We start from the raw sequence: 14,487 nt of genomic DNA, 5'->3' as shown, positions 1-14,487 counted from the left end.
ACCTGTGTGCAATCTAAGTATCACATTATCTGTCAGTATAAACATGCCTTTCTGAAAGGCCCCAGATGGTGCAACACCACTATGCAAAACGCATCACACCATGAAGACCAAGGAGTTCTGCAAACAATTCAGGGACGAAGTTGTTGAGTACAAGTACAAGTCAGGGTGAGATGATAAAACAATATCTAAATCCTTGATGGACCCCTGGAGCGCCATCAGATCCATCATCTTCAAAGGGAAAGCTTGTGGTACCACAACAAACCTGCCAAGAGAGGCAGCAAAGCTCACAGACAGGGCAAGGAGGGCTTTAATCAGAGAGGCAGCACAGAGACCCAATGTAACCCTGAAGAAGCTGCGGAGTTCCACAGCAGAGACTGGAATACCTGTTCATAGGACCACTGTACACTCCACAGAGCTGGGCCTTTTGGAGGAATGGCAAGAAAGAAGCCATTACTTAGTGTTTAAAGTAGGAGGGCACATTTTGAGTTTGCCAAAAGGCATGTTGGTGACTCCCCAAATGTGTGGAAGAAGGTGTCTGGCCAGATGAGACTAAAGTTAAACTTTTCGGCCACCAAGATAAACGCTATGTCTGGTGCCGACCCAACACGTCCCTTCACCCCCAAAACAGCATCCCCACAGTTAAACATGGTGGTGGCAGCATCATGCTGTGGGGATTTTCTTCAGCAGCAGGCACTGCAAAACTGGTACGAGTCGAGGGAACGATGGATGGTGCGAAATACAGGGATATTCTTGAACAAAACCTTTGACAGTCTGCCTATGATTTGAGACAGGGATGAAGGTTCACCTTCCATCAGGAAAATGACCCTTAACTATACTGCTAAAGCAACACTCGAGTGGTTTAAGGAGAAATATTTAAATGTGATGGAATGGCCTAGTCAAAGTCCAGACCTCTGGAGCTAAGAGCCTAAAACTCACAAACAGACAAAGTGATGTAATTAATGATATTTGAAATTCTGATTGTTAATAGAAAAAAGTCATCTGGATATCTGAAATGCTTTCTTTTGACATGAGAAATTTGATTCATGGATAAAAGCAACACATATTCAGCCTTGGCATTCGACATTAGAATGCCATCTAAAACAATTAGGGTTTTTATATTTTTTTAAACTTTTTTCCTATATAATCTTATGGAGATCTTAGATACCTTCAATATAATTTCTGACTAATAAGAATGTAATCTAATGAGGGAGAATACATGTTCCAATGGCCTGTCATAAGCTATCTATTTCTTTACCTCTCACCGTATTAATGCTATCTGTTTTTGGCAGGTGAGGAGCAGTGACATCACAGAACACCAACCTGAACCCCTCCTGCGCTCCTGCGTCAGCACAGCGAGTATGAAGGTCAAGAACATGAAGAAGTAGGTTTCTCTCAGTGACGTTGCTGCTGCTATTAAGGAATATTTCACTGGCCTGAATGTAGGGTTCCTATTCAGGCCAGTGAAGTGAGGGTCTGTGTTCTAACGATAGGTTCCTCTTACACTGACGCGTTAGTCTGAATCTTAAACGCTGCTCTAGACATTAGCGGACCTCTCCCTTCCTCTTTTTCTTTGTTTTGCTTTGCTCCTTTCTTCATCACAGTGTCAATGTGTCTTGAATGTTGATGAGTTGCTGTTCTGTGTGTTCTAGGCTAACGTTCCCCAGAGGTCACTTCCCCAGATTGGCAGAGTGTGCCCATTTCCACTATGAGACTGTTGATTTTGGCAATGTACAGGTGAGCTCTAAAAATACTTTCCTGAGTTATTAGCTGTCATAAGTGTGCATTTGGCTCGAATTCAGATGGTGTTTTTGCTGCTGTCTTAAACTGCTCTAGTGCTGTGTAGCAGAATCGATATCCTTGTTTGTGTGTTTCCGGATAGCCGTTACAGCAACATCCCTTTATACTCTTGACGGGCCATGTTTGGACTTTGTAATGGCTAAGGCACTGCCGGACATGACTGATTTAAAACTAAAAGCTGGTAAATTGAGCAGTCACAGTATAAAATTATTGCTGCATTGAGACTTCACTTACAGCTTATAACTCTGGTTTAACTGTGTGAACATGAATTTACTGGGACCCATTAAAGGACCACCTACGAAACTAAAATCAGTCTGAAAAAGTGACTGAATCACTGCAAGGGTTGTCTCCTGATAGTCATTAAATACACATCTCACATTTTAATGCATCTGCAAACTCCTTTGAATAATTATTCATAGGCAACATTATGCACTTGATATATTCATTTTTATTGCAACAACTTCTACTAGTGGGTTGCCTGAACATGTACAGGGGTTGGTCAATGAAACTGAAACACCTGGTTTTAGACCACAATAATTTATTAGTATGGTGTAGGGCCTCCTTTTGCGGCCAATACAGCGTCAATTCGTCTTGGGAATGACATATACAAGTCCTGCACAGTGGTCAGAGGGATTTTAAGCCATTCTTCCTGCAGGATAGTGGCCAGGTCACTACGTGATACTGGTGGAGGAAAACGTTTCCTGATTCGCTCCTCCAAAACACCCCAAAGTGGCTCAATAATATTTAGATCTGGTGACTGTGCAGGCCATGGGAGATGTTCAACTTCACTTTCATGTTCATCAAACCAATCTTTCACCAGTCTTGCTGTGTGTATTGGTGCATTGTCATCCTGATACACGGCACCACCTTCAGGATACAATGTTTGAACCATTGGATGCACATGGTCCTCAAGAATGGTTCGGTAGTTCTTGGCAGTGACACGCCCATCTAGCACAAGTATTGGGCCAAGGGAATGCCATGATATGGCAGCCCAAACCATCACCGATCCACCCCCATGCTTCACTCTGGGCATGCAACAGTCTGGGTGGTTCGCTTCTTTGGGGGTTCTCCACACTGTAACTCTCCCGGATGTGGGGAAAACAGTAAAGGTGGACTCATCAGAGAACAAGACATGTTTCACATTGTCCACAGCCCAAGATTTGTGCTCCTTGCACCATTGAAACCGACATTTTGCATTGGCATGAGTGACCAAAGGTTTGGGTTTAGCAGCCCGCCCGTGTATATTGACCCTGTGGAGCTCCCGACAGACAGTTCTGGTGGAAACAGGAGAGTTGAGGTGCACATTTAATTCTGCCGTGATTTGGGCAGCCGTGGTTTTATGTTTTTTGGATACAATCCGGGTTAGCACCCAAACATCCCTTTCAGACAACTTCCGCTTGCGTCCACAGTTAATCCTGTTGGATGTGGTTCATCCTTCTTGGTGGTAGGCTGACATTACCCTGGATACCGTGGCTCTTGATACATCACAAAGACTTGCTGTCTTGGTCACAGATGCACCAGCAAGACGTGCACCAACAATTTGCCCTCTTTTGAACTCTGGTATGTCACCCATAATGTTGTGTGCATTTCAATATTTTGAGCAAAACTGTGCTCTTACCCTGCTAATTGAACCTTCACACTCTGCTCTTACTGGTGCAATGTGCAATCAATGAAGACTGGATACCAGTCTGGTCCAATTTAGCCATGAAACCTCCCACACTAAAATGACAGGTGTTTCAGTTTCATTGTCCAACCTCTGTATGTGCTAAGTGCTGCTGCCCTCAGCCTTCAACTCAAACATAAGCTTGTTTCTGGTTCTGAAAGTGATCATTTATTGTCTAATAGCACAAATGAAGGATTAGTGGCAGGAATTGTTTTTTCACCTTGCAGGATACAAACTGGTCATTGCTATTTAATGAGCCGTTACCTTTTTATAGTTTACCCCAGATTGATATTATTGCATGTTTTAAACATGGATTTTAGGTTATATTATTTAATATTTTATTTGGTGTGTGACCTTTACAATTAACAGTTTTTTCAGACCTTACTGTATTAAAACACATGGCACAGATTCTATACTGTCTGAAATAGTCAGAAATTTCATACAAGCCATCCATCCATCCATCCATCCATCCATCCATCCATCCATCCATCCATCCGTCCATCTCTACCTTTTATAAAGTTCAAATTAAAAGCCTGACCCATGTAGAAAATTATGCCATACATTTGAGGCTAAAAGGACTGAGAAATCTAGAAATTTGAGTTTGAATACTATGACATGACAATGTGGAGGAACCTTGTTAATGTGCTGTAAAACCAGTATCATTGTCTTGTTTAAAATCGCAGTATTAAAAATACTTTCTTAGTTTGTATTTTGTTTTACCACATTGTATAGACTTAACAGTAACATAATTGATTTTAATGTTCATATGCTGTTCCTCCCTGTTGGTGATATAGCAATATCAGATTTTGAAGATTTAAAACAAGTACACGATCTGCCAAAGCAGAGATATTGTGGCAACATCTACAAATCACATTCTATGCATTGCTGTTCTATGCTTATAAAACACACTTTTTGGCAGCAAAACATTTGTTGTACTCATGACTCTCCTAAAAACAGGAAGTGTGCACTGTATGTGGATGATGACAAGTAATATGGACCTGTAGTGTTTGGAGAGCACCTTTCCTGCCAGGATCAGTGAAGGTGCATAGATATCAAGAGCAATGCGTAAACAGCCAGACCACCAAGCCGGAAGCAGCTGTTGTTGAGCATCGGGTAATCTTTTGTCAATGAAAATTGCCTGCTGATGTTGGCAGATCACGTTACATCCGTCAATAATAAAATAAATAATTGCTTATTCTAAATTATCCAGATGCATGTTTAGTCACGATAATTAGCTTAAACCAATTGACAGCTACATTGCTGTAGTCCAGTTAACTCTTTGAGTAAAACATGAATTGATTATGTGGACTAAAGGGAGTCTTCCACAATAGGTGCATGGCCTCTATTGCAGAGTAGGCTAATCTAGTGGCACAGTTGGGAGGAACATGTTGATGTAAACTAGAGCAGAAATTATAAAAGTTAAAAATTACAAATTACAAGTTAAAGTTTTTTGTCTTTTGCCAATGTAGTACATTACAGCCAGATTGATCTTACCACAAAATGTTTTTAAAGACCACTGTAGGGTGCCAGTTTGTAAGGTCTCCAAGCTACTTCTCTAAGTTAGTATTTCACCTCCTTTTAACTCAATGTGTTACAACTTGCGAGATATAGGTCCCCAGAATGCAGACCAGAAGGCAGCATGACGGTAAGTGCAACAGATTTAATAACAAAAAACTCACTCACTACAGGAGGCAGGAGCAAAACAAACGGGCAGGCAAGACAGGCATGGCATGATCAAAAAACAAGACTTGAGCATGAAAACAAGACATGAGCATGAGAGAAAGACATGAGAATGAGAGATGTTTCCGCAATGAACAACTGAACAGGAGTGTATATATGGAGTGAAAACCAGGTGGAGCAAGGAGACAGATTAACTTGGACAGGTGAACCGAATAAACTTAATTGACAGACAACAAAACGTGGCTGCGGCAAAAACAAAGACTCTAATATACAAACAAAACCAAACTTGACAAAACATGAACAAGACGACAAAACTAAAGCATGACCAGGAAAATAACAGAAGCATGATTCAAAATCTAAGAAGAATAAAAACAAAAGAACGTGTCAAAACCTTAACAGTGAAAAACATAAGAAAAAAACAGAAACCAAAAACCAAACAACTCTAAATCATAACACAATGAATCACAATTTAAAACTGCACTGTAAGAACCCAATCATACTGCAGACTTCTCTTGACTAGTTTTGTCTTGGGTAGACATTGTCCTACGCAGTGATGGGTGGTAGGGTAAGGGATGGGGAAAACCCTAGAAATGGGATTTAGCCCAATTGTCAGATCTGTCCTCGTTCTTAAAAGACCTTGTCAGTATCTTATTATTATTATTATTAAAATAGTTGTATTGAACGGGATTTTATTCATAGCAGGTCACAAAAGGGCCACAAAAGATTGGACCATGTTTTAGAGAGAGTACTGCTGAGAAGCTATGAGGTCTATGTAAATGTTCAGTCGTGCAGAAGTGGGCATTTACCACCCCGTTAACTCTGTTGTAGTTCTATTTGATCGCCAGCAGAGAGCATCAGTCATTTGTCCACAACTGGAAGCTGTTTCTTTAGCTTAGCAGAAAACAGCATGAGCAGTGCATGTGATGCACATGGTCGAGCTGAATCCCCGCATGCCGCATTAATAAACTGTGCTGCAGCTGGCTGAACATGGCTTTAATCTTAGATGTTTTCACTCTGTTTTTCTAAATATTTAATAGTGATTGCCATGGTTGTTGCATCTTTATCAGGAATGTGCAGAAAAGAGAATGAGCTTTTTTAGAACTGATTTGAGCAAAAACAAAAACATTTTGTGAGGACACTGACACTAAAGGCAAAGCTGCATGTGTAGATACAGACTCATACTGAGCACAATTTGGGGTGTCTTTGGCTTAATCTAGGAGTCTTTGTTCTTGCTTCTCTGATCATACATAAGCCTGCCTGTGCATTCACAGAGTCTTAACAGCAAAGATGAAAAGCAGTGATCAGTTCTCATGTGACCTGTCTGCAGAACACCACAAGGGCAGCATATATCCTCTGCCTGCAGCCCGACAGATTGGTCTCCAGATTAGCTCCAGTCTCGTCTTGAGAGGACAGGAGTTAGAAATGTTGGAGGGTTCTCTGTCTGTCTCGTGTCGTTGTATGATGGATGAGCATATGCATCTGTTTGTCCCAGATGAACCCATTTACGGGCAAACCTCCTTTTGTCACTAGAGGAAGGAGAATGGTAAAGAGGGGGGAGGGTGATGGAGTATAGGAAAGGGAGGAGGGGGGAAGAAGGAGGCAGAGACGGGGGCGTCGAGATACTCAGAGGGAAGCATCCGCGTCTCATATTTTCTGCTTTCTATAGCTCACTGGTGCATGATGGTCTAAAGCTCTGCAAATAAGCTTCTTGCATGCCGCGGAGGTGGGACGGTAAACAGACGAGTCAGGAGCGGCATTTAAACCCTTCTACTCTCAGCCAAGATTTGGCTTTTTTGGAAGAACTTGCTGTAGTCCTGCACACAAAGAAGAACCACTTACCTCATCCGCAGATGGATATCTGAGATGGTCTAGTGGGAGGTAACATGAACAGGGCCATGGCTGTGTATTAGTTGTTTGTGAATAAATAACATGATGCAGCTATGTTTCTTGAAAAATGGTGGAGCTCTCTCTGTTTTGGGATGCTTTTAATTTAAAAGGTGTGCGCTGCATGAAGAGAGTGTTAAAAAAATGCAGATATATGCAGTTTTTGTCACGTAATCTTCCATAATTTATCTTGGTATTTGTTTGTCATCTGCCATCCTCTCTATGATCACTGAACCCTTGGCCTTTTGAACCTTGCCAGAGCTTAATTACCTTTGTAGTTTGCACTCATAATTGAAGAAAAAAAACCTTTTAGTGAACTACATTTTCTATATCATGACTCATTTAACAACAAATTTCTCAGTCTGTGGTATTCATCAATTTCGTTTTCTGTATCTAGGTCGCTGCATGTTGTGTAACAGTGTATCTTGAGGGGTTGCTAAGAGTTATAAATAACCAAAACTTCCCCAGAGTGGAGACATCTCTTTGTGTTGAAATTCTATGATTTTTAAGTTTAAAGAAAAAAATCTATTATGCATGTAAAACTGCAGGATGAAATAAAATCACCCTATATAGGTGATAAATTTAGTTTTATTACTAGACATTATTAGACATGATGCACTTTTTGCATCCCAGGTCAAAAACAGAGAGCTTTTTGTATCATGCTCATCTATTATTTATACACCATCCTCAATCCAAGCTCCTCTGTTTCTCCTCTGTTTTTTTTTTTCCTACGTAGTTGGCCTTGGCAGAGGGGCAAAACGAAGGACCGAAGCCTGGACTGGACTCTAAAGAACTTGTCTTTCTGGTGCAGATCACTTGCCAGGTAACATTGCTTGAGTGTCTCAAATATTTAATAGGGGTTTTCTTTTATTTGAAGCAGCCTAAATTTTCTTTGCCTTGTCTCCATCAGGGTTTAAACTGGCTGGTGAAAAGATCCTATGAGGATTTCCGGGTGCTGGACAAACACCTGCACTTGTGTATCTATGACCGTCGTTACTCCCAACTCACCGAACTGCCGCGACACGATACCGTAAAGGATACTGTTGAGGTACTGTAATGTTACACTGTCTTCATATACAATGCCTTCCAAAAGTATTCATGTCCCTTGAAATGTTCCTCTTTTTGTCATGTTATAACCATAACCTTCATTTTTTTCATTTTTGGGGGTGGGAGCATAGTTACTCTGGAAGAGCTGCAAAGATCCACTGCTCAGATGGGAGAATCTGTATTAGTACTATAAGTATTAGCTGTGCACTCCACAGATCTGGCCTTTGCTGAAGCATGGCAAGTAGTGCGCCATTATGGAGAGACAGCCTTAAGACAGGGGTGTCCAAAGTCGGTCCTCGAGAGCCGGTGTCCCGCATGTTTTAGATGTTTCCCTGCTTTAACACACCTGAGTCTGATGATGGCAGTGCAGCAAAAGCTTGTTAATCAGCCATAGATGGATATAAGGTGTGCTGAAGCAGGGAAACATCTAAAACAAATGCAGGACACCGGCCCTTAAGGACCGATTTTGGACACCCCTGCCTTAAAAAGTCCAGTGTCCAGCAACATGCCATGTACAGGACACAGCAAACGTTTGGAAGGTGGTCTGACCAAAACTGAACTTTCTGCTGTACATTTAGAGCACTGTGTGTGGCATAAAACCTACCCAGCACATCACCCTGAACAGACTATCCCCACAGTTCAACACTTTGGTGGCAGCATCTTGCTGTGGTAATTCTTTTCTTCAGCAAACAGAGCTACTACAGAATGGTTTATGTTAAAGCATATTTAAGCTTTTTCTAACCTAGAATCTGAGTCAAGAATTGAAAGCTGTTGTTCAGGAATGCTCTCCACTGAATATGAAAAACTTGAAAACCATGTATCTTTCCTTCCACTTCACAATAACGCATGCTGACTTTGTGTCAGTCTATCACATGTAATCATTCAAATACTGATGTTTGTGGCTGTAATGTGACAAAAGAGAACGAAATTCAAGAACATTAATACATTTGCACAAATTGTCATATATCTCCTCTTTAATGTGATGTTACACTTTATGTTTGGACTTCAATGTGATCTTCCTTTCTTGTCTCCTGTCAGTCAGTCACCACAATGCTGACTAACTACCTGTCCCGCTTCTCTGCCATCGCAGACAACAAAATCAACTGTGGTCCGGTGTTAACATGGATGGAGGTAGTAGTTATTCTTGATTGTGGTTTTCTCACATGAAGTTTATCCAGAACTGAAATGCTAAAATGACTGATGTTTATCTAAAAACTTTGTAAATACAATCCTGTATTTTAGATGAACTGGCGGAAACATATTTTTCAGTAGTTTAAGGATGCAATATTATGAATAAGATTAATACATTTTATAGCTTGCTGGTAGTATAATCCTCCACAGTGGATTTTCATGTCCCTGCAATGTAATGTCAGAAATCCAATCCTCAAGTATATCTTTTTACATTTTGCAATATAACTTTTTTGGTAAATGTTGAGTAAAAGACTAAATTACAGCACTGGCTCACAGGGCTGGGAGTGTTTGCCATAGCTTAACAAGATAAACAGTTGTGGTATAGAAAAAAGAGGTGCATGCAGCCTTTAATGTCAACACACAAAGAGTGATGCTTCGGGTAAAGATTTTAAGCATGCACAAACTTTTCAGTTTATCTTGCTTATCTTACTGGTGGGCTTAGCTTAGTATTTAAATATTTCATTTAATCTAAAGATATTTTAGCTTTTTAAGTTTTTCACACTGTGATGCTCCAAAAACTTTTTTTCATCATTTTGCCAAATGCTTTTTTTCCTTTGTCTGAACAACCACAGCCACCAAAATAAAGCTGTGGTGAGAGGTTTACATCCATTCAGTATTAGCATGACTGCTATAGTAATTTGGGCTTTTTAAGGTTTTATTTTAATAATTTTCTTTTGCAGTGGACCTTTAATACAACACACTATTTCAATAAGTTTTTAAAAGGAAAAGCTTTGTTATACTTTCTCTTATCCACACATACTTTTAATATTAGTCTGTGCCAACCATTACATAACAAGTTTACATGTGAGTTTGGGATCATTGTCCTGTTGGATCAACCCACTATGTCCAAGTTTCAGCTGTCTAGCTGTTGTTTTCAGGTATAGTAGAATAAATTGAATGTGGTGCTCCTTTATTAGTCCACTTTCTTTCTGTAATGCATTAGTAACCACTGGCAGCAAAATACATCCCCAGCATGATGCTACTACAACCATGCTTAACAGTTGGTACAATGTTCGTAGGTTTAAAAGCCTTACCTTGAGACTAGCTTTTTAATGTGAGTTTTTCACTTTGTATTAAGAGTAAAAATGCTGCAAACTCAAGTGGAGATAAAACAAAACATGGCAGTCTACCTTTTTATTGTTCTCTGCTTCTGCTTTCCTTTGTCTGATGATAAATCGTGACCAACTCCCACTCCCTGCTCTGGCTTTTTGGGGACAAGATATGACAACATTTCTCTGCTGTTTTTATTTTTAGATCAACAACAAGGGGAACCATCTGCTGGTTTCTGAAGAAGCTTCGATCAATGTCCCGGCTATCGCCGCCGCCCACGTCACCAAGCGGTACACTGCTCAGGCCACGGATGAGTTAACCTTTGAGGTAAGTGCTGCAATAGAAGACATGAGAAACATACTCAGGCTTGGATCCATATTTCTTCAGCATATTTGGATTTGCTGGTTTATGATTGTTTAACAGAGCTTAATAAAGAGACTTTCTGATTCAGGTGGGGGATATCGTGTCCGTCATTGACATGCCTCCTAAAGAAGACACGGGCTGGTGGAGAGGGAAGCATGGCTTTCAGGTAAACCTTCTGCTCTAGTCACTTTATACTTTGTACTACCTATGCTATAAAATGGTTGCTCCTAAAGTGAATCATTAATGATTTACTTGATTCCACCTTCTGAGTTACGAGAATGTATACAGGCACAACTATCCCCAAAATTATCCGGAGAAAGTTATTTTGTTGCCCTTTCAAGTAAAAGATATCTTTCAAAATAAAAGCCCAAAGATTGTATAGAAAATTAAAAGGGAGATTCCACATAGTTAATGGTGCTAAAACTGATGACAAATGGATTATATTAGTCTTTCAAAACCACTTTCATAAATAAAAGTCCTAATATTTCTTACAGTTGATTATTGCAAAAGGAGTTTTCACATTACCAATGGATGTATTCTAGACATACAAAAGGGTTTGTTGGCCTTTCAAAATGATGGTAAAATAAATTTTATGAAAAATATTTGATTGATTATTGCAAAATTAGATTTCACATCATTAATTGAACTAGAGTCCTAAAAATAGAATATGTTAACCTTCATAAAAAAAAATCTTAAATATTTTGTTTAAGTAAAACCAGTATTATAATGAATAGATTATTGTTAAAAGAAAATTACAGGTTACTAATTAAAGTAAACAGGTCATGGAATAAGAGATTATGTTATTCTTTAAAACCAAAGTCCATCTTTAGCAAAAAAAAAAATGCTTATTGACCAGTGATAAAAAAGGATTATGTTGGGCCTTTATGGAAGATTTCACAGATACTCTTAAAAAATAAATGCCCTTTTCATGGGTTCAGTTTTTAAGAAAGTTTGTTCAAAACTTGATCTACAGATTCAAAACTGGTGGGCAGTTGTTTGTTGTCTACAATCTCTTAATATTCCGAAGACATTTACACACCAATGTACAGGCACCGTCAAAATGTCTTCAAGAGTTCTCTAGTTCATCTGACATATTGCATAAGATGAAACCAGAACATCTAGTAAACTTTGATTCTGTCATGTAGACTATCAGCTTTCAGCCTGAGGCGAATCGTAACATCTTTCTGCACATTTGCAACATTCTGCTGAAACATTTACTCTCCCCACAGGTCACTTGTTCTGTATTTGCTCCTTGAGTCTCTTTTTTGTCTTCTTGCAGGTTGGGTTCTTCCCCAGTGACTGTGTGGAGCTAATAAATGAAAAGATCCCTCCCAGTGTTCAAAACTCAGTGCCAAAGCCAGGTACTGGTTAGTGTGCGTATGTACTTGATAGTTTATCAAAGACTTGCTCCCAGGATCTGAGTCAAATTAACTTTAATCGGGCTTTTATGTGTATTTTCGTGTATTTGTGTGAAATCAGTGTGTAAGAAGCACGGAAAGCTTGTTACCTTCCTGAGGTCATTTATGAAGTCTCGGCCACCACCACAGAAGCTGCGTCAGCGTGGTATCCTCAGAGAGCGAGTGTTTGGGTGCGACCTGGGGGAGCATCTCCACAACTCAGGACATGATGGTGAAATATTTAATTTGCTACCCATTTCCTGAAAACGGGGGAGGAAGTGTACTTTTTTTTTTTCTTCTACGTTCATTGCTCTATGTTACCTTAGGTAAACATAGACATGTGTGGTATCTTCAAAGGTGTATACTAAAATGTCAGACCCTTGGCTAAAAGCTGATATAAACCATTTCTACGAAGACGAAACACAGTTAAAACTACAAGCAGTTGCATCAGAACTTAAAGAAAATTCACATAATGCACTCACCCGCAAATCTCGGTCTCAGCTGCCCTCCCAACAGTTTGTACACACACAAAGCATATCTGCAGACAGCATAGAACTCACAGATTCCGAAAATATAGGTTTTGTCACAATCTACCCAGGATTTAGTAAACCAGCAGAGACCAGAATTATCACTCACAAATAAAAAAACATAATCTAAAACCTTTCTTACCTTCATCTTTTTCTTCTCCAAATCCTAAATCCATCTAAATAAACCACATTTATTGGACAACTACACATTTCCTGCTATCTGTTTCTGGATAGAACGTGTTGATTCGATGAAGGTAAAAGTCACTCAGTCTGCGTCACAGGTCTTCGTCTTTTTACAGCTGGTGATTGGTGGGACTGACGTCAATGTGTTTGGTATAATCTCATTCTATTGGCTCTAGGGATTAAAAGGAAGGGTCGTTTGCGCAATTTGAACCAATCAAACTCGAGTTAATGCTGCGTGTACAGCTGCCTGTCAGTTGATGTGCAGCAGTTGAAGCGAAAGAGAGCAGTTTCTCAGTGTTTTACTAAAAATGGAAAATGAATGTCGGCAATTTAAAAAACAAATGTGTTAAAATTAACTGTTTTAGACACGTAAAAAAAGTTTATTAAGGGCATGCTATTTCGAGCACAAACTTCACAAAAACCCCTTGGGCTTAAGACGTTGCGTTGTGTACTTCTTTTAATTCACACTAGAAAAAAAGATACTAAGGAGAGGTTAGTCATAGAATCTGTTCTTCATAGAGTTCTGATTCTTGTGAAATCATAACTATCTATACTGAAAATGAAATAGCTGCACAAATGAGCAGTTATGGGAATAAAATAATTTTTCTTTTAGATAATTTCGTCTCATATTCATATCAGAAATCTCCAGCTTTATTCAGCTACCAACTGCTCATATTAAACTTTGTTATTTTTTCACTTGGAGCAGAGATCTTTAAAATTGCATGTCCTTATTTAATTTGAATTGAATTTCAGTTACCTGCAGCAGCCAAGAGCTGTATGTTTTAAGAAATATGATGAATAATGCAAAAAACATTTGGGAGCCTTGTATTTATAGCCTAAGGTTTGTGTATTTTAGGATTCACTAGAAATAAACCTATTTGCCTTTTAAACCAGAATTGTATCATGCCCTCTGGTGCAACACATCAGCCCCCATTTATTAAAAACTGGTTTAGATTTAGGTGCATATAACTTCACGCAACAAGTAGGAACTATTGAACAACAACGAGTCACTGATGAATCTGGGGAATAGATGTGACCACATCATTATTTATTCATGGTATTAAATTGCCAGCATAGGTTTAATGACAAATAAAAACTTGCCAGAAAGTTGGTCACACAAATTATCTGCAAATGTTGCGTAATTTGTTTTTAACAGCATATTTGTAAAAATCAGGTATGTAATAGACACCGCCTGACTACCCATTGCAATATTGTGCAGAACATCACAGGCTAAATTGATGCCTTCCCTTAAGCACATCAGAAGCTATGCTCCATTATGATCAAAACACCCAGAGTGCTGAGCACCTGCACTGTTTTACCTGTGCAGTCAAAGGTATACCTCCTTAAATACAGTGCTGCTAATAAGCAATTTGCCAATTACATTTTCCAGCTGTTTCTTCATTTTCATCACCTTTAATTGTTTCATATCAAACAAACTTTAATTTCCAACAAATACAATTGCTGTTTTCAAATGATTATTTGAGCAATCAGTTTTCATATCAATGTGGAGGAATTTTGACATGCTTTTCTTTGCAGAAATATTTTTATTCTGCCACATTGGAGGGATTTTAAACATGAACAGCATGCTCAAGGTTATGCCACAACCTCTCAATTGTATTTAAGTCCAGGCTTAGACTAGTCCACTCCAAAACCTTAATTTTTGTTTTTTGGGCCCTTCAGAGGTGGACTTGCTGTTGTGCTTTGT

At 39.3% G+C, this 14,487-nt stretch overlaps 1 protein-coding gene across 3 annotated transcripts in view; it reads left to right on the top strand.

The window, feature by feature from the left end:
- The window catches only part of arhgap32a (Rho GTPase activating protein 32a), a 42,987-nt gene that overhangs the window by 12,825 nt on the left and 15,675 nt on the right, over positions 1-14,487 (top strand). For 2 of the 3 annotated variants that reach the window (XM_047391912.1, XM_047391911.1), the window contains exons 4-12: positions 1,290-1,381; positions 1,650-1,734; positions 7,761-7,847; positions 7,935-8,072; positions 9,110-9,202; positions 10,517-10,639; positions 10,764-10,841; positions 11,955-12,036; positions 12,155-12,304. In XM_047391912.1, coding sequence (XP_047247868.1) covers positions 1,290-1,381; positions 1,650-1,734; positions 7,761-7,847; positions 7,935-8,072; positions 9,110-9,202; positions 10,517-10,639; positions 10,764-10,841; positions 11,955-12,036; positions 12,155-12,304 — 928 coding nt within the window. Of the gene's footprint in view, positions 1-1,289; positions 1,382-1,649; positions 1,735-6,777; positions 7,019-7,760; positions 7,848-7,934; positions 8,073-9,109; positions 9,203-10,516; positions 10,640-10,763; positions 10,842-11,954; positions 12,037-12,154; positions 12,305-14,487 lie in introns of those variants that run through there. The other variant, XM_047391913.1, reaches the window with a different exon arrangement.

Source organism: Girardinichthys multiradiatus, chromosome 18 (assembly GCF_021462225.1).
Source record: "Girardinichthys multiradiatus isolate DD_20200921_A chromosome 18, DD_fGirMul_XY1, whole genome shotgun sequence".
NCBI classification, from domain to species: domain Eukaryota; kingdom Metazoa; phylum Chordata; class Actinopteri; order Cyprinodontiformes; family Goodeidae; genus Girardinichthys; species Girardinichthys multiradiatus.
The sequence above is the reverse complement of the archived record's forward strand: the minus strand, read 5'-3'. Positions and strand labels throughout refer to the sequence as shown.